Raw genomic sequence first — 19314 nt, 5'->3', positions numbered from 1 at the left:
CTGCGGGGAGGAGGGAGAGTTGGATGAAGGAGTTCATAGTGTCACCCAGGGCCAGCGCGCAGGCAGGTCCCTTGGTTATCATATCTGCACCAGTGAGGTTGGAGAGGATGCACAGGAAGGCACAGCTGGAGTGGGGCTGCAGGCCATGGCTGAGGGGCAGCAGCAGAGCTGCAGGGAGCAGGGTTCTGGGTTACTGGGAGGGCTGGGACCTGAGGGCCACCGGGAGCCTGGCTTGGGGCCAGCGCGGTCTCAGTGCTGCCTGCAGACAAGACATAGAGCCTTTCATAAGTTGCATTCCCTTGGCTGCTCCATGGAAACTCAGGAGGTGGGGACAGGGAGCATCCCTGCTGCCTGTGCGCGGGGCCGGCCATGGCTCCGGAGGTGCCCTGCTGTCTGCAGGGAGAGGGGGCTCTGCCTCGTCTGGGCAGCGCTGCAAACTGGCCCAGAGAGCCCAGGGGGCTGGATCTTGGTGGATTTGGCTTGGAGGGGGCATTGAGATGATAGTAGTCGACATCTGTTTATCTGCAGCTGCCATCTTAATAAGCGGAGCGCGGCCAGCTCTCATCTGCCTGCTAATTCTGATGTGAATTTTTTAAGAATTCATTTTTCACTGTTAAGAGAATAAGAGTTGGAAGCAGATAAGGGAGCTGCATGGCCGGGAGGAGAATGGGCTGAGATGCCGCTGCTGCCATTGCTCAGCTTTTATCTTTCAGGGGGAAAATGACTTCCGCCTGTTTTGTGAGTGGAGGTAAAAGGTGGAATTTACATTTAACAACTTTCGTTCTCCATCCAAATCTGCTGAGCAAGATAACGGCGGAGCAGCAAATGGTGCAGAGAAGAGGCTGCTCAGAGAGCCGATTAGGGAGGCAAATGTTAGACAAACCTCATCTTCTTTAGAAAGCAAATAATAGGCGTAGAGGCAGGTTTATGGGGATGCAGGGCTCCTGGCGGGCAGGCAGGGATGGACGGTGCTGTGGGGGCTCAGGCAGCCCCAGCCCCTGCATGGCTGCATCCCCAGATGCTGCGATGGAGCTGCTGCAGCTCCACACATGGTTGCCTCCCTCCTCGCCCTCACCTGAGCCAGGCAGCTGCTCCAGCCCCTCCTCGGAGGCACAGCTGGAGCTGTCCCTCCCTGCTGCTGGCTGGGTCTCAGCGGCACAGTTCCATGGTTCCGGAGGATTCCCTGCGTGCCGGAGCCGGCTGGGAGGGGAGCGCAGCCAACCGGCCCAGCCGGTTTCTCTGGAAGAGCGAGGCAGAGCCTCCATGCCCGAGGGTGGCTCCCAGCTGCTCTGCCGGTCCCAGGCTCTTTGCCCCACAGTCCTTGGCCCCAGAAGAGGAAATCCTGGTTTTTCCCCCCGGCTGTCCTCAGGGAAGGCTGCGGCGGTTTGCGGAGGGGCTCGCTCCGCCGTGCCCTTGTCCTGCTCACCGCTTGTCCCCTCTGTCCCCCAGGTGAAAGCCAACGATTCGGACCAGGGCGCCAATGCTGAGATCGACTACTCCTTCCACCAGGCCTCGGACATGGTGCGGCGGCTGCTGCGCCTGGACCGCGCCACGGGGCTCATCACCGTGCAGGGCCCCATCGACCGCGAGGACATCGGCACCCTCAAGTTCTCCGTCATGGCCAAGGACAAGGGCGCCAACCCCAAGAGCGCCCGCACGCAGGTGGTGGTCACCATCAAGGACATGAACGATAACGCGCCCTCCATAGAGATCCGGGGCATAGGGTTGGTCACCCACCAGGATGGCATGGCCAACATCTCGGAGGACGTGCCAGTAGAGACAGCAGTGGCTCTGGTGCAGGTGTCCGACCGAGATGAGGGTGAAAACGCTGTGGTGACCTGCGTGGTGGCCGGTGATGTCCCATTCCAGCTGCGCCAGGCCAGTGAGACAGGGAGTGACAGCAAGAAGAAATACTTCCTGCAGACCACCACACCACTGGACTACGAGTCCGTGAAGGAGTACACGATTGAGATTGTGGCCGTGGACTCGGGGAACCCGCCCCTCTCCAGCACCAACTCCTTGAAGGTGCAGGTGATGGACGTCAATGACAACGCCCCTGTCTTCAGCCAGAGCTTCACTGAGGTGGCCTTCCCTGAGAACAACGAGCCCGACGAGCTGGTCATGGAGGTGAGTGCCACTGATGCTGACAGCGGCTCCAATGCCAAGCTGGTTTATTCCCTGGTGACAGACCCCTCCTCCAAGGGCGCCTTCACCATTGACCCTGACTCTGGGGAGATCCGAGTGAAGGCGGTGCTGGACCGAGAGCAGCGGGAACGCTACGAGTTCTTGGTGGTGGCAGAAGATAAGGGCAGCCCCAGCAAGCAGGGCACAGCGTCTGTGGCCATCAACGTCATGGACAGGAATGACAACGACCCCAAGTTCATGCTGAGTGGCTACAACTTCTCAGTGATGGAGAACATGCCGCCCCTCAGCCCCGTGGGCATGGTGACCGTCATCGATGCCGACAAAGGAGAAAATGCCCGGATCCAGCTGTCGGTGGAGCAAGACAACGGGGATTTTGTCATCCAAAATGGCACTGGCACCATCCTCTCCAGCATCTCTTTTGACCGGGAGCAGCAGAGCACCTACACCTTCCGACTCAAGGCGGTGGACGGTGGGGATCCCCCCAGGTCTGCCTACGTGGGGGTGACCATCAATGTCTTGGATGAGAATGACAATGCCCCCTTCATCACTTCCCCCTCCAACGCCACCTACAAGCATATCCTGCCTCACACCAGCCCTGGCCAGCAGGTGAGCAAGGTCAAGGCGGAGGACATCGACTCGGGCATCAACGCTGAGCTGATCTACAGCATCACAGGAGGAAACCCCTTCGAGCTCTTCCAGATCTCCCCGCAGAGCGGTGACATCACTCTGGAGAAGGAGATCCTGCGCAAGCACCACGGCCTGCACCGCCTGGTTGTGCGCGTCAACGACAAGGGCAAGCCCTCGCGGCACGGCACGGCTCTGGTGCACTTCTACGTCAACGAGACGCTGGCCAACCGCACGCTGCTGGACACGCTGGTGGGGCACAGCCTGGACACCCCGCTGGACATCGACATCGCCGGCGACCCCGAGTACGAGCGCAGCAAGCAGCGGAGCAACATCCTCTTCGGGGTCATTGCCGGCATCGTGGCTGTCACCCTGGTCATCGTGCTGGTGGTCCTGGTGCGCTACTGCCGGCAGCGCGAGGCCAAGAGCGGCTACCAGGCGGGCAAGAAGGAGACCAAGGACCTGTATGCACCCAAGCAGGCCAGCAAGAGCGGGAAGAGCAAGAACAAGGTGAAGAAGAGCAAGTCTCCCAAGCCACCCAAGCCCACGGAGGATGAGGAGGAGACGGGGCTGCAGAAATCGCTCAAGTTCAACCTCATGAATGACTCTGTCAGCGACAGCCCCCGGATCCACCTGCCCCTGAACTACCCTCCGGGCAGCCCGGACCTGGGCCGCCACTACCGCTCCAACTCGCCGCTGCCCTCCATCCAGCTGCAGCCTCAGTCACCCTCCGCCTCCAAGAAGCACCAAGTGGTGCAGGACCTGCCGGCCACCAACACCTTTGTTGGCACCGGGGACAACAACTCGACGGGCTCCGAGCAGTACTCGGACTACAGCTACCGCACCAACCCCCAGAAATACACCAACAAGCAGGTAGGAGAGCTCATCCTGAGGCCGGCAGCGGCGCCCCCGCTGCACCGGGGAGCCATCTGGACAGAGGTGTGGGAGTGAGCGTGGACTGGCCCCCAGCCCTGCATGTGTGGCCCAGGGGGCTGGCGTTGGACTACCCCGGAGCCGAGCCACAGAGCCTGGGCGTGGTGCAGGGAGGGGATGGGGATGGTGTGGGGGAGGCCAAAAACTGTCCAAGCCCTTGTCAGAGCGCCCGGGGCTGGGTCCTGGTGGCGCTGCCTGGGTGACGGTGACGCGAAGGGTGCTGCATGTGTGTGGCTCTGCATGTGGGGCTCTGGGCAGGGAATGCCACCTGCCTGCGTCCCCTTTGGGGACCACTCTAAGAGCACCAAGGAGGGCGATGCCCACCCTCCCATCCCTCCCTCCGCTTGGGCTGGCTCATGGGGAGGAGGGACTGGTCCTGCTCCTGCCACAGCCGGGTTCCAGCCCTGCCCTGCTCCAGGGAGCAGTTGGGAAGGCTCTGGCCTCACTGCCTGGCTCTGCTGGTGTGGCTGAACCTGCCACCATCCCTGCACCAGGGTGCCTCAAAGGGAGCTCTGCGCCCGCTGTGGCTGCCCGGGCAGGTGGGGCTGGGCGGAGAAGCAAAGCTCTGCCTTTTTCCCAGGCTCAGGCTCCGGCTTCCCCCAGGCTCGGGCCCTCTGCCACAGCCAGCACGGTGAAATCCGGGCTTCCTGTAGCAGAGCACCAGGCCTGGAGCTGTGGCTCTGCAGGAGAGGGTCTGCAGATCCTGGTGGCACAGGAAAGGCCCATCCGTGTGGCAGAGCTGGGGCTGTGCTGGGGCCGGGGGACAGGGGCACTGAGGTCTCTGCTGCGGTCAGGTCACTGCTCTTGGTGTTGCCAGGGGGGTCTCTGCGTGCGGGGCAGGGCGGAGGCAGGTCTTGGCTGCTCGCTGGTGTGCACTGGAGCTTGGAGCTGAGCCACGAGGTCGTGGGCTGAGTGTGGAGCTTGCAGGACCCTCTTTCTCGGGCTGTCTGGCCACTTAGGAGCTTGCACCACATTTCTGCTTTGGCACTTCTGTCCTTAACCAGCCAGGGAGGGAGAGGGGGAGCGAGTGCCTGTGGCTTTGTCTTCTTCCTGGGGCCCCATGGGTGAGGACCACCCACTCTCCCCCGTGCTGTACCCCCTGTGCTCCATGAGACCCCTGCCCCTTTCTTTGTACCCCAGTGAGCGGCAGGCTGGGCTCCTGCCGTGGGGCTGAGCTCAGCTGCCCTGTTGGATTTGACTTCAATAAAGTTTTCTATTTTTGACCGGTTGTGCCTTATTTTCCCTGCTGCCCCTGAGAAGGCTCTCCCAGCAATTTCCCAGGCATATTTTCCATGTCCTTGGCCACTGGAGCACTCCGGCCCTGTGGAGGCCAGGAGTGATGCTCACATGAGCTGGCCATGTCCACAAACCCTCCACCACGCCCCAGCGTGATCAGCCCAGAGGCCTCATGGTGCTGACCCTTCATCCCCAGGTTGACATGTCCCATGTCTAGTCACTACCTGGCCCTCTGCAGATGCCCCTCCAGGACAGGGTTCCCAACACCTGCACACACACACACCTGTGTGGATGTGGATGCAGTCCGAGCCATGGCCCAACCCGCCCAGCTTTCATTTCATTTCACACCAACATCCTCCCTCAAAGCTTCTCCTGGCTGATCCCCACATCCTCTTGAGCCACACCCACGTCCCACAGCCAGAGCGTGGTGGAGCAGATCCCTGTGCCTGGCTAGCCTGACCCAAATCCCTCTGGCGCGGGCTGGCAGCCGCCGCTCCCGCGCGCCGCAGTGCTGCAATGAGGGCGCACGCGGTTGCAGATGGAGCCTTGGCGTGTCAGCAGCGCCCAGATCCCGGTGCTCCCCCACCCTGGGAGGTGATGGGAAGGAGAGATCCTCTCAGGAAGGCTTGCTGGAGCCAGGTGGTCCCGCTCCCCACGCAGATGGCTCTGCCCTGGATGGGATCTCCTGGTGGGATGGATGGGGGTGATGCCAATGCCAAGGGGCTCGCTCGAGGTCTTGTCTCCAGCTGTTTGGAGAAAAGATGGACCCTGGTAGGCAGGAACAGTCCAACACCACCCCTCTCCCACCATCCCACTATCCCATCTCAGGGCCCCCCTCCCTGGCCACCTGTTCTTGTTTCTCCTGGTTTTTCTTCCAAACTGGGACACCCATCCCTGCTCCTGTCACACCAGTTCACCTCTTCCCCAGGGCCTCCAGTGGCCTCACCAGGCTGCTGGGGCTGAGGAGCTCTGGCACTGGGAGAGATTAGATCAGCCGGGGAAACCAGTGGTTCTGGCTTCGGTGGTTTGAGCCCTGTGCCAGCCTTGGCTCTCACAGCCTCCTCGTTTGTTTTGCTAACAGCATAAGGTTTTATCTTGAACCATCCAGGAAGTGTCTGGGCCTCCTGGGCAGGCAGGGCTGGGACCCGCAGGGAGAAGCGATGGCTGCAGAGGAGGAAAGGAGACACCAGCAACCACCTCAATAACTGCTCCCCGCAGGGCTGGGCCGGGCAGTCTGGGGGCTTGGCTCAGCCCTGCTATCTGCTTCCCTTTGGGAACTTTCTGAGAGAAGTTTCCCTCCCTTCCTCGTCCTCGGCAGCTCTTTGATGAACCTGGGGTGAGAACTCAGGCGCTGGCGTGGGGAGCGGCTCTTTCTTCTGCCTGGCTCCCAGGCTCCATCCCTTTTTCACCGGGAGGGGATATTCTCCATCCTTTCCCAAGAGCTGCCCCGGGTCCTCGCAGCCCCCCAGCACCCGGGAAGGCAGCTGGAGCGGTGTGAACTGGGCGAGCTCAGCAGAGGTTCCTGCACCTGCCCGCGGGCTCGGAGCGGTGCAGCATTAATTACTCTCTGCGGGAGGGGAGGAGAGGAATATTGTGGCTGTAATGGACAGAAATGAAATCGTCTTGTTTGAGAATTTAGCTCAGAGTCTCCATAAATTGCAGGTTTAGGTGCTGGCAGATGTCTGGGAAAGTCTCCCACTGTCCTGGGTCAGTGGGTTTTCTCAAGGTCGTTCACGTGGAATGAGCTGATAAATGGATCCAGCAAGGAGCTGCAGATGGAGCTGAGGGTTCATGGGGGACCTGCCCTGCTTTCCCCCAGTTCCAGAGAGAAGCTGTACTGGGAGCAGTTCCTCCACACTGTGAATCAGCTCCTGCTGCTGGGATCGGCGGGGCTTGGGTCAGATTTGGCTCTGCCGGGCTGAGATGGAATAAGGAAAGTGTCCAGGGGCTGCAGGTCCCTGGATCTGCTGGGAAGAGTGGCTGTGTCAAAGCACAGCAGCCTGTGAGCATCACTGGGGCGCCTGGGGGGGCTGGGGGAGCACAGGACAGGGTGGGGAGTGGGCAGTGCACCGTGCTGGAGATTGCTGAGGGTGCTGAGGGCACCAGGGGCCAGGCAGGAAGGTGTGGTGGCTCCTGGTGCATCTGTGCTGGGGACTTGGGTTGATGAGTGAGAGCACCATGGGGCATTTGGGACTTCAAAATGAGGAGCTTCAAGAGCAGCCCCTGGTACAGGCTGGATGTGCAGCCAGAGCCAGCGCGGGTGTGTGCAGTCTGTGCTGCAGGGGGAGGTGACAGCGGGGTGTACCCAGCCCGTGCCCCCACACGGGGCAGGTGACAGGGGGATGCTCACTGCCAGCACCCTGGGCAGGTGGCACAGAGGGGAGTGTCACTGCCAGCACCCTGGGCAGGTGTCACAGAGGGCAGCGTGGTGACACAGGCACAGGCTGTGTGTCAGGGACAGGGGATGCAGCTGGAGGAAGGTGGCACAGGGCAGGGTACAAGCCCTGTCCCCACGGAGGTGGCAGTGGGGACTGTGCAGCCTGGGCTGCAGAAGGAGGTGGCACAGGGGGTGCACGGCCCCAGGGAGAGGGCACAGGGCTGTGCACAGGCTGTGCTGTGTGGAGGGTGGCACTGGGGTGGACACAGTGGCAGCGGGTGACAGCAGGGTGGGCAGCCCAGGCCAGGTGACCGCTCTGTAGGCAGTGTCTGCAAGGACACAGTGGCACTGACTGTCCCCAGCACATCAGGGAGGTCATTGGGTCTCTCCTGCCTGGCAGTCCCTGGCCCCACCAGCACTGGGGACCTCGTCCTTTGTCCCCTGAAGGCTCCCCCATGGTCTCTGTGCTCCTTGCCTGGGGCTCCCCACGTGGGGCTGGGTGACAGCACTGCCCAGTTCCCCTCCTGCCATTCCTCCCTGCCCTCCTCTTCCTCTCCCTCCTCGCAGCCTCAGCCTCTCCCCTGCCTGATACCCTTGGAGCCAGCATTGGCCTTTCCTAGCTTGGATCAGGGGAACTCCTCCTTTTCCCCCTCAGATCTTCCTGCTTCTTTCACAACCGTGTCTGCTCCTCTCCACCCTCTCTCCTGATCTCTCCCTTCTCCCTGGCTTTCCCCAGTCTCTCCTGACCGTGCTGGCTGCAGTACAGAGGGCTGCTGAGCCCTCCCAGTGCAGGGCTGAGCCCCTGGCTGCCTCTGCTGTGGATGCTGGGGGATGAAAGCCCTGGCTGTGTGTGCAGCCGCCCGCTCCAGGCCTCCCTGATTGATATTCCCAGCACTGCTCTGCCCGCTCGGCCGGGCTCAGCTGCAGTGCTGCTCCCTGGAGCGGGGCCCAGCCCTGCAGGCTGCAGCACCCAGCACCAAACCCTGGGGCAGAGCCTGCGGCTGGGACAGGCCGTGTCCCCGTGGTCCCTGTGTGTCCCTGTGTGTCCCCATGGCCCCTGTGTGTCCCCATGGTCTCTGTGTGTGTCCCCATGGCCCCTGTGTGTCCCTGTGTGTCCCCATTATCTCTGTGTGTCCCCATGGCCCCTGTGTGTGTCCCCGTGGCCCCTGTGTGTCCCCATGGTCCCTGTATGTCCACATGGTCCCTGTGTGTCCCTGTGTGTCCCCGTGGTCCCTGTGTGTCCCCATTATCTCTGTGTGTGTCCCCATGGTCTCTGCATGTCCCCGTGTTTTCTGCATGTCCACATGGTCCCTGAGTGTCCCCATGGTCTCTGTGTGTCCCCATGGCCCCTGTGTGTCCCTGTGTGTCCCCATGGTCCCTGTGTGTCCCTGTGGTCTCTGTGTGGGTCCCCATGGTCTCTGTGTGTCCCTGTGTGTTCCCATGGTCCCTGTGTGTCCCCACAGTCTCTGTGTGTCCCTGTGTGTCCCCATTATCTCTGTGTGTGTCCCCATGGCCCCTGTGTGTGTCCCCGTGGTCCCTGTGTGTCCCCATGGCCCCTGTGTGTCCCTGTGTGTCCCCATGGTCTCTGTGTGTGTCCCCATGGCCCCTGTGTGTCCCTGTGTGTCCCCATGGTCTCTGTGTGTCCCCATGGTCCCTGTGTGTCCCTGTGTGTCCCTATGGCCCCTGTGTGTCCCCATGGTCTCTGTGTGTCCCTGTGTGTCCCCATTATCTCTGTGTGTGTCCCCATGGTTTCTGTGTGTCCCTGTGTGCCCCTATGGCCCCTGTGTGCCCCCATGGTCCCTGTGTGTCCCCATGGCCCCTGTGTGTCCCCAGGCACTCGGTGCCCCTCAGCCCACAGAGCACCCAGAGGTGTGGATGGGGTGAACACAGAGGGTGGATGCAGCTGGAGGGGGTGGAGGGTGGGGTGCTCCCAGGTGAGGACAGAGCTGGGATGTTCTGGGATGTTCTGGGATGGGATGGAAGGAGGTTGCAGTAATGAGAGGGTGCAGGATGTAGGACAGGCCAGGGAGGTTGTTGTGGAGGGAACAAGGGCTAAGGAATGCCTGGAGCAAAGGGCACAGAGTGGCTGGGATTGTGTCAGGGCTGGGAAGGGCAGCCCTGGGAGCCCTGGGACAGCAGCAAAGGGGTGGCTGCTGTGCTCTGGGGGCCAGCTGGGACCCCCAGAGTGAATCCCCCCGTGTGGGGCCGTGCCAGGGCAGGTCCCAAAGAGCCCCTTTGTGGTTTGTGGGGTGTTGGGCACGTGGCACCCGTGGTGCCCTGGCAAACCTCCTGCTGGTTGGCACATCCTTTGGAATGCTGAGCCCTGTGCCAGGCCCAGATCACCCTCCTGCCCCTCCACCCTCATCCCCACACACCCCTGTCCTGTGAGAGCCCCTGCCAGGAGCCCTGGGCACGGCCCATCCCCAGGGCACGGCTGTGCTGCCATTGCACAACCCAGCTCTGCTCCCGGCAGAAACCAAGATGGGCACTGGAGATTATTCCAGAAGAGGCTCCTCCTCTGGAATGTGCCCAGCCCCCCAGAAGGCACAGACAGCTCAGCTGGGGCACAGGAGGGTTAAACAGGGGTGAGGAGGTCGCCCCTGGTGTCCTGGTGCCCTTTTCTGGTCACCTCTGACTGTGGCTGCAGCACCCACAAGTCCAGCCTGGGTGAACTCGGCCTTGGCTTCACCTCTGGAGTCAGGCCTGCAGCTCAGCCTCACTCAGCTCCCCACCAACAGGTCCTTCACTGACCTTGCCTTTTGTCCTGACCCTTTTTGTACTTCAAGGAGAGCTACAGAAAAGATGGAGAGAGATTTTACACAGGACAAGGGGAGCTCTGAAAGTAAAAGAGGAGAGATTTAGATGGGATATTGGGAAGGAATTCCTCCCTGGGAGGGTGGGCAGGCCCTGGCACAGGGTTCCCAGAGCAGCTGGGGCTGCCCCTGGATCCCTGGCAGTGCCCAAGGCCAGGCTGGACATTGGGGCTGGGACCACCTGGGATGGTGGGAGGTGTCCCTGCCATGGCAGGGGTGGGATGAGATGGACTTTAAGGTTCCTTCCAACTCAAACCATTCCATGATTTTATTCTCTGACTTTCTGAACTTTTCTGGAGGTCTCTCACCCTTGAGTACCTGGTTTCCACGTTCTACCTGTAGTAAAGGCTTCTTTTCTGAGTGTGATTCCCAACCCAACCCTCTTGAGAGGAAGAGGAGGTCAGGCAGAGGACCAGAAAGAAAACAACTCCCCCAGATCCCTTTAGAAACATTCCTGGTTGTTTTGCATCAATGCCTTGTGTGGTGGAAGCTGTTTACTGCCTCAGCCCTTGAGCTGCTGGCAGGGAAGCGTGGGTGGGTTTGTGGTGGGAGCGTGGGTTGTGACCTGCCAGGAGAGCAGCAGAAAGCTCCACCACCTCATTATTTCCATCCTTGTGGCACTCACAGCCAGGCCTTGTGGGTCCTGCCCAGAGATCCCTGAAGATGCCCCTTTGCTGGGATGTAAACATCCTGCTGAGCTCCTCCTGCCTTGCAAAACACCCCTGTGATCTGCCTGCACATGGCACAGGGATCCTGGCACGCTCCATCAAAGCTGGGAGCCATCCTTTGGGGAGGGCAGAGATCCCACCTCCCTCCCTGGGAGCTGTCAGAGCAGCCTGCCCTGATTCAGCTCCTCCGAGACATCTTGAAAGGCCCCAGCAACCTGAGAGCCTGCAGCTATTTTGCTCCCTCATGGCCTGGTTTTCACATCCTCCCAGCTCCCCCGTGCTCAGCAGCAGCTGCTGGGGGGGCACCTCGTGGCTGAGCTCTGCACTGAGATCCTGCTGGAAGTGTCCTGCTGGAGCCATGTGTGATGTTCCCCTCACACTCATCCATTCATCTCCCTGCTTGTTCATCAAAAGCACTTGAGCCCCGTGGAAGGAAAAAGTCGTGTTTCAGATGTTTGAAGAGCCCTTGGTTCTCATTCAGGCTGGGCAAGACTTTCTGAGGTGTTGTGATTCCAGGCTCTGCAAATGCCTGGAGGAGCTTGGGGGGATTTTTTTCCCAATGATTTCAAATGGATCACAGTTTATTAGGGACTATTGGGGCACCCCTTGCCCAGAGAGCTCAGAAACCATTGCAAATGTGCTGGAAACTTGTTTGGAGCCAGGATCTGGTTTGGCCAAGGATGTGATAGCAATCCTGGGATTTGAGGAGCTCACCCATCCCAGGGGTCCTGTGCCAGTGGGAATGGGAGCTGGAGCAGTGCAGGCAAGATAAGTGGCCCTAAGAAGCCTTCCTATGACTTGTCCTACCTGTTTGATGTCTCCAAAGGAAGGTTTGTCTCACCTGGTATCTCCACTCATCAGGAGGTGCAGACCACTAAAGTGAGGGCTCTGCCCATCTCTGCAGTGTGTGGGTGCCCAGACCTCTGGAGCAGGCACAATTCCTTGGGCAGACAGGAAAAGCTGCTGCCCTTTGCCTGTGGAAATAGAACTGGCTGCAAAACAGGTTTGCCCTCAGAGGAAAATTTTCAATTTGAAAGCAAATCAGGAAGAATTGACAGTTTTCCCCCCCATTTCCCAGGTCAATCAGAATATATATTATATATAAATATTTTTTTTTCTAGTAATGTCTAAAGGCATGATTTTGCCTGACCTTTTTGAGTTGAGCTCCATAATTAATACTTGGCTGGAGTCCTGAAGTGAAAGGTACCTTTGCAAGAGCATCATTTTTTCATTTTCACGTGTCAGCAAAGATCTCCCCCCACGCCCCAGCCCTGAAACAGGGAGCTCGCTTGAATAATGATCTGATTTCAGCAAATTGACAGGTTTTCTGTGGAAAGGCTTCCATTCCTGGTTATCTCCATTTTTTTTTTATAGAGTCCTGAGTCTACAGCTTCGGACCCCCTGCTCTCCCCAGAGCCTTCAGTGCTCCCTGTCAGCTCCACTGGGTGCAACTGGAAGCCAGATTAGCTCATTATTTTCCCAGCATCATTTTCCCACTCTGCAGCTGTTGGATTCCTCTAGGGTTTTATTCAAGTGTTGCTCCCAGTCCCGGAAAGCTTTTTCTCCCTGGGATCTTAAGATGGTTTTAACATGATTATGAGGTCTCCTGCTGCGGCCAGGGCAATTTCCACTCCACACCAACCATCTCCAGAATAGCTCCATTATCAGCTGGATGGTGACAGACATTCCAGGGCAGCACGGCCAGACCAATTTAAACATTATTCCATAAAGATTATGACCCCTTTCCATTTTACCGTTCGCCCTTCCCATGATTTATTTCCGTGTTTTCCTTGCCCGTCTTCATTTCACCCAAAGAAAAGCCAAATGGCACCTCCTGGATGGGCTCAGAGCTGGGATAGGCTGAGGGTTAGGCAGGCTCTGTCCCCAGGCTGCCTAAATGGGTCTCTAATTGCGTTAGATCTTGCTCTGAGTTAGATAAATTCGATCTGACCAGGCAGGTTGGCACCGGGCTTTGGCGGCTTCTTTGAGCATCATGCAAATTTCAGGAGGCTTCAGGGCACCTATGTGGAGTCAGCCCGCATTTTCCTGGATTTATTCATTAAATAGTGCCTCGGGAGCTGATGTCCATTTGAGGCTGGCTGCTCTGCTATCATTATTTGGGCAGCACTTGGAGACTGCCTCTGCTGACTGCAAGGTCAGCACTCGCTAATTGTCAGCTGAGCAGCCACTCAGGAGGGGATCAGGTGATTTTGGGGATAATACCTGGGTTTGGGAGCTGGGATTCCATGGGTTCCTGTGCTTTTTTCCTCTGGTTGTGGATTCCTTCTCTGGTTTGTCAGTATTGGAAGAGCTGAAGGGGTGTTGGGAGCTGGGGATGGACACAGGAATTTGTGGGCAAACACAGCCACCACACGAGACCCCGTGGGCATCACAGAGCAGAGCGGTCACCCCATGGCTGACGTGCCCTGTGGGACCCCAGGGGCTGTGGTGGAGGTGACCCCAGGAAGGCCAGGCTGGCAGATAACAGCTTTGGGCCTCTAACTGTGCTCCAGAATTGTCAGGGTTCTTTGGGAGGGACGAAATCTTGGGAGGGTCTGAAGGAGTGTTTTGAAAAAAATAATGGGTCTCACAGGTGTGAGACCACAGATCTTGGCTTAGAGATGGCTCTGTCCATGTCCCTCCCTTGTCCAAAGCAGCCCCTGGGACCTGATCCCAGTCCTTCCCTCAATTCTTTCATGTTGGGCAAACAGGGAGCTGGGAATGCAGCTGGGTCTGCTCAACCAATGAACCCCTGGAGATGCTGTGGCAGGGCAGGGAGGGGCCCTTGGGGCAAACAGGACCCCCAGGCCACCAAGGGCAGGAGCAGGAGGTGACACCAAGCCAGGGCAGTGTTTGCTTTGTCCCGTGTCCCTTGTCCCTTGTCCCTTGTCCCTTGTCCCTTGTCCCGTGTCCCTGTCCCTGTTCCTCAGGGTGCTGCTGTGCCAGGAAATGCCCTGAGCTCTTCCCATCACCTGCAGGGTGAGTGCAGAACAAGCAGGGAGGGCTCCTGGGGGGCTTCTCCTCCAAAAATCAGTGCAGTGGCTGCACAAGGTGCTGCTGCAGGGTAATGGAACAGGATGGGAAGAGCTGTCTGAGCTCCATTCTCACCCCAGCAGGGCAGCAGAAGCTCTGGTGGCTCAGATGAGCTGTAAAATGGTCGGCTCAGGGACGAGCTGTGTCCTGTTTCCTGGAGCCTGAGCGTTGCCCTGGGTGGTTTTGGCAATTCAGCTCCAGCTTTCCTCGAGGCCTGCCCTGGTTTCCATGGACATAATATTCCCCTCAGCCTCCTGCTCCCAAGGCTGTGCTGCACTGCACTGGAGCCCTGCTCCTCGCCAGGCAAAGCAAACAATTCCCAAGCCTCCACCCATGGAACGCTGGCTCTGGCTCACTCAAAGCACAGTCCCTGGCCTTATCCTTCTCTCTTCCCCTCCATATCCAGGGATGCTGCACGGCTCCAGGTTGGTGTGTGAAGGAGAGGGGCTGATGAATCCATGTGAAGTTGGGTGACTCCAGGGCCACAATGGCTCCCTTGTCGCTCATTTTGATATTCCGGGCGCTGGCTCTGACATTGCCTTTCACTCCCGGCCCTGTGAGTTGCTGCATTGTGGCGGCTGTAGGGGAAGCAGCTCCCTTGGCAGCTGCCTGAAAGGAGCTTCTGGCGTGTGGGGAGGCACAGGAGGCCAGGGGAGCGTGGATCCTGCTTTGGGATCAGCAGTGAGCCAGTTAACAGGGGCTGGATTTTGCCCCTGTGCTCAGGGTGGCTCCCCTCTGTCCCTGCCAGCAGGAAAAGGGTGCCCGGGGCGGATTTTGTGGTTTCCTTTGTGAACAATGGAATTTCTCCTGCTGCTCAGTCCCTGCCCTCTGCACAGGCAGTGGTGCCAGTGGCTTTGTGGGGACATGGTGACATTCCCAAATTCCTGTTGCTCAGTCCCTGCCCTCTGCACAGGCAATGATGCTGTGGGTTTGTGGGGACATGGTGACATCCCGAATTCCTGTTGCCTCCTGGCACTGCTGTCACTTGGGCTGAATTTGTTTTCCCTGGGTTTAGCAAGGACAATCAGCCTGGTGCAGGACGTGCTGGGAGCTGGGGATGTTTGAATGAGGGAGCAGAAGGGCTGAGGGCTGCAGGGTCCCCTTAGCCCCACCCAGCATCCATGAGTGGGAATCCTCACAGAATCATTAAGGTTGGAAAAAAAACCCTCCAAGATCATCAAGATTTGATGTCACCCAGCCCAGAGCACTGAGTGTCACCTCCAGTCATTCCCTGAACACCTGCAGGGATGGTGGTTCCACCACCCTCCTTCTGATGCCTGACCACCCTTTCCATGAAGAAATATTGAAAGAAAGGTCTCTCAATATTCCACGAAGAAATATTGGAAGAAATGTCTCCCAGTATGATTTTTCCTAATGTGCCCTCCTGGCAGAAGGAATCAGCACAGTCAGGGATTGGTGCTGGGGGGGTTTGGGATGTGCAGCCAGGACCAGGCAGGTCGGGGACAGCCCACAAAAATTCCTCACCAAAACAAAGCTCCTGCTACTGCCAGATGAGCCCCAAAACTGGAGCTGTGAGTTCCCTGTGGCTGGAAAATTGGGGAAGAGCTGGAAGGGGCACAGGGAAGGGCAGCAGGGCTGGAAGGGGCACAGGGAAGGGCAGATGGGATGGAAGGGACACAGGGAAGGGCAGATGGGATGGAAGTGGCACAGGAAGGGCAGCAGGGCTGGAAGGGGCACAGGGAAGGGCAGATGGGATGGAAGGAGCACAGGGAAGGGCAGATGGGATGGAAGGGACACAGGGAAGGGCAGCAGAGCTGGCCAGACGTGCCTGGTGTCTGCAGCAGGACCTGGCAGAGCAGGATGCAGCCTGGATTTGTGGAATTGGAAGGGGCAGAGTGAGGAGTAATTACTGCTGTTCCTCACAACCCTGCAGGTAGGAGAAGTTCAAGGCAAAACGAGCAGGCAGCAGAGGCAGGAGCAAAGGGAAGAGCTTTTCCAGAGAGCACATGGGCTGGAGTTCACTGCTGCTGGAATCTGAGGAGGCTGGAGCAGGCAGGGGCTCAAAAAGGCAGGAGAGCACTTACAGAGGATGGGGGTCACCAGAGGGAGAGCTGCTAAGGATTCCTCCTCAGGAAAAATCCTTGAGCTGCAGCAGCACAGAGCCTGCAGGATTTTCATGAACATCCCCATCAGAGCATCCCTGCAGGAAGAGGGGGACAGGGGCTCAGTTTGTCCCTGGTGCTGGCACAGGTGTCCCCATCAGAAATATCACAGTCAGCACTGAGGAACCCTGAAAATGCAGGTTTTTTATCCAAAGCCACAATTTCTCAGCTGAGAAAATAGACAGCTCTGCCCCAAATCCCATTCCAGCACAGAGGCAGCAGTTGGAAGTAGGAAACTAATAAATACTGGGGGTAAAAGGAGGGAGTTACAGCAATTAGGAGAAATGAGTCGTTCTAGAGTGTAGAAAATTAACAAGCAAAGCCAAAGACATTGGGGGAAAATCAATTATTACAAAGTCAACACAATAAGTACTTTAAAAAATGTGCCGGGAAGAGGTGGAATTCAGGAACTGTCAATTCCAAGTGGAGATTGCAAAATTGTTAATTATGGAGAAAAATGTAAAAGTATTGACTAAATAGTTGGAGTAATTTGGGCTGAGACATAACAACGTAGGATGTGGGACCTGCCCATGTGTTGGGAACCTGCAAAGGCATTCCAAACAGAGATATTTGACATAATGGAAGGGAATAATTTCTAGCAAAGAGTGGGATCTCTCTGCTCTGGAGGTGTCCATGGAGCTGGGGAGCCTGGGGTGGGCAGGACTGGTAGGGCAGTGATGCCATGAGCAGCTGGAAGAGCTGGCTGGGGCTGTGCAGTGCTCACTGCCCTGGGCAGCCCCAGGGAACAACTGGATTAATGGCTAAAGCAGGGAATGGCTGATGGAAATAGCACTGACGTCAGTCACTGTGGCTGATGGCAGGGGACACTGGCATTACGTGACAGGTCTGGCTTTTAAACCTTTCCTTAGGCATGGCCCTGGCCTCTGTGAGGAACGAGAGCTGCTGCAAGCATTCCCACAGGGCTGGAGAGGCAGAGCTGGTTTGTGTTGGGTACAGAGCAGCTGGAGACTGATGGATGTTCCCAGCTGATAATGGGGATTTTATCACTATCATTATTATTATTTTTATTGCTTTGCATGAACACTGCTCTGAGGTTGGACATCAGCAGGAATTTCTCCATGGAGAGGGTGTTCAGGCCTTGGGAGGAGCTGCCCAGGGAGGTTTGGAGTGCCCATCCCTGGAGGTGTCCAAGGAACACCTGGATGTGGCACTCACAGCTCTGGGCTGGGGATCAGGCACAGCTTGGACTCGGTGACCTTGGAGGGCTTTTCCAACCTGGGATTCTGGGATTCTGAGCACGGCATAGTGAGGCAGATCCGGTTTATCCAGAGCTTAGGGAAGGAAAGGGAAGCTTGGCTGGGATCCCTTGTGGAGCCAGGTTCTCCTGGAGCTGCTCCTCGGCACCCGCTGCCATTCACCACTGGAATCAATGGTCTGGAAGGAAATCTGAAATCACTGCTGATAAACCTGTGCCTGCCATGGAGATTGGTGGAGTGGGAGATGGTGCTGAGGATGGAGCAGCCATGCAGAGCAATCCAGATTGCTTGGTAAACCGGGCCCATTTAAACAAAGTGCATTTTAACGCAGCCCAGCACGGAGGAACGGAGCGCTGGCTGATATCCTGGGAAGTGCTGGCTTTAAAATGGATTCAAGGGTCATGCTGCATGAGTAGCTCAGGGTTAAGAGGCTGGCACAGACCTCAGGTGGAAAAACCTGCGAGGCTGAAAGGGCAGGAAGGCACTGCAGGAAGCCCTGGTGAGATGGCACCTGCAAAGGTCACCTCTGATGAGGAAATGGGGAAAAACTGGGGCAAGCAAAGATGAGGGCCCCAAAACAGATTTGCTGTTTGCAGGTTGTGACTTGGAGCTGCTGTGTTTGACTCCTCAAACAGAAGGCTCTGCTGTGCCTGGACTGCACTGCACAGGCAGCTCCTTGTGCAGAGGGCACTGCCTGCTCAAAGGCTCTTTACCCTCCCCCAGAAAGGTCACACCAAACCCAATTTCTGTGAGTCAAGGCCAGACAAATCAATTCCGTGCTTTTCCACGATTCTAGAGCCGGGCTGAGCGGCTGCAGAGCGTCCCAGGGACCCGCTGGTGGGGCTGGGCACAGAGGGAGGGGGGCCCTCCCCATGCCAGTGCCACGCTGCCCTGTGGGGCTGCAGGGACGGGGCTGGGGAGCCCTGCAGGGAGAGGAGCCCTTTCCAGGGCTGCCTGGTGACATTTAAAGGAGGTGTTTTTCAGGTAAAAGCGCTGCTGTTGGGATGGAGCCCCCCGGGCTGGGGGGATGGTGGCTGTCACAGGCTGGCTTTGGGACTTTGTTGATTTGTGTTATCTCAGCACCCCGAGGAGCCCGGCTGGTCTGGCAGGGCTGGTGCAAGCACGGAGGGAAAGCAGGAGCTCGGGATGGGCCAGGCAAGGCAGGAAATGGTTTCAGCTGGGTGGGCAAGGCCAGGGGGAGGGCAGTGCCAGGCTTTACTCGATCCCTGTGGGCTGGGAGGGGACTCCAGAGGGGCACTGGCACCTGGGCAGCGCCGCCTTGTCCTCAGCTCCTGCAGAGCCCTCCCAGGAGGGGCTCACCTTATGGCAGGGGCTGCACCCTCTGCTCTGGCAGCCCCATCCTGTGCCCCCTGTGCTGTGCCCCACCCTGGCAGTGCCCAAGGCTGGGCTGGATGGGGCTCAGAGCCACCTGGGCTACTGGAAGGTGCCTGCCCATGGCAGGGGTGGGATGAGATGAGCTTTAAGGCCCTTCCAGCTCAAACCCTGCCATGATCCTGTGATTGCACTTGGCCAAAGCTACTGTGGGGTTTTTGCCACAGTGATTAACCCAGTGTTCCCTGCTGCAGGTAGAGGTCACTCCTTCTCATCTGCCAGTGGTCCCAAGCACAGGCTTTTCCTTTCCAGCCTTTGCCACCCTTAACCTTCTCTTCCCTGAACCAATTTCTCTCTTTTTTTGAAATATTTTGTCATGGTTTCCAACAACTGCTTGTCTGTTCTTCTCTGCTGAAGTGGGGCACTCCCCTCAATACCGGTGCCCAGCTCAGCCTCCTGGCACCCAGCAGAGCTGGCACATCCCAGCCCATTCACACCTCCCAATATTGATGCATTTTTGGTGGGAGGCTGGCAGCAGGAGTGGATCCCCAGCCTGTGATTGCAGTGATCCTCAGCCAGCTGTGACTGCTCCTCACGAGGGTGCAGATGTGACAGACCCACCCCACATCTGTCATGCCAGCAGCTAATGAAAACACAGCCCAGCAATGGATTCGGGACACAACTCAGAGCTTTAATTTGATCCATGATCCCAGCTGAAAAGGCTGTCTGCAGTAATTCCTTCGGGAATAACACTTTCCAAATGATTTGCACCCACATTACCCAGGCAGGGATGTACCGTGCTGCACCTCTGCT

The 19314-nt window shown here is 58.1% G+C and overlaps 1 protein-coding gene across 3 annotated transcripts in view; it reads left to right on the top strand.

Annotated features, from left to right (window-relative positions):
- PCDH1 (protocadherin 1) overlaps nucleotides 1-19314 on the top strand; it is a 57735-nt gene that overhangs the window by 8661 nt on the left and 29760 nt on the right. For all 3 annotated transcript variants that reach the window (XM_071443008.1, XM_071443009.1, XM_071443010.1), the window contains one exon: nucleotides 1450-3642. In XM_071443008.1, coding sequence (XP_071299109.1) covers nucleotides 1450-3642 — 2193 coding nt within the window. The remainder of the gene's footprint in view (nucleotides 1-1449; nucleotides 3643-19314) is intronic.

This window comes from Agelaius tricolor, unplaced genomic scaffold (genome assembly GCF_023055355.1).
Source record: "Agelaius tricolor isolate 1412-34295 unplaced genomic scaffold, bAgeTri1.0.p SCAF_18, whole genome shotgun sequence".
NCBI classification, from domain to species: Eukaryota; Metazoa; Chordata; class Aves; order Passeriformes; family Icteridae; genus Agelaius; species Agelaius tricolor.
This window is presented reverse-complemented; position numbering and strand designations above follow the sequence as displayed.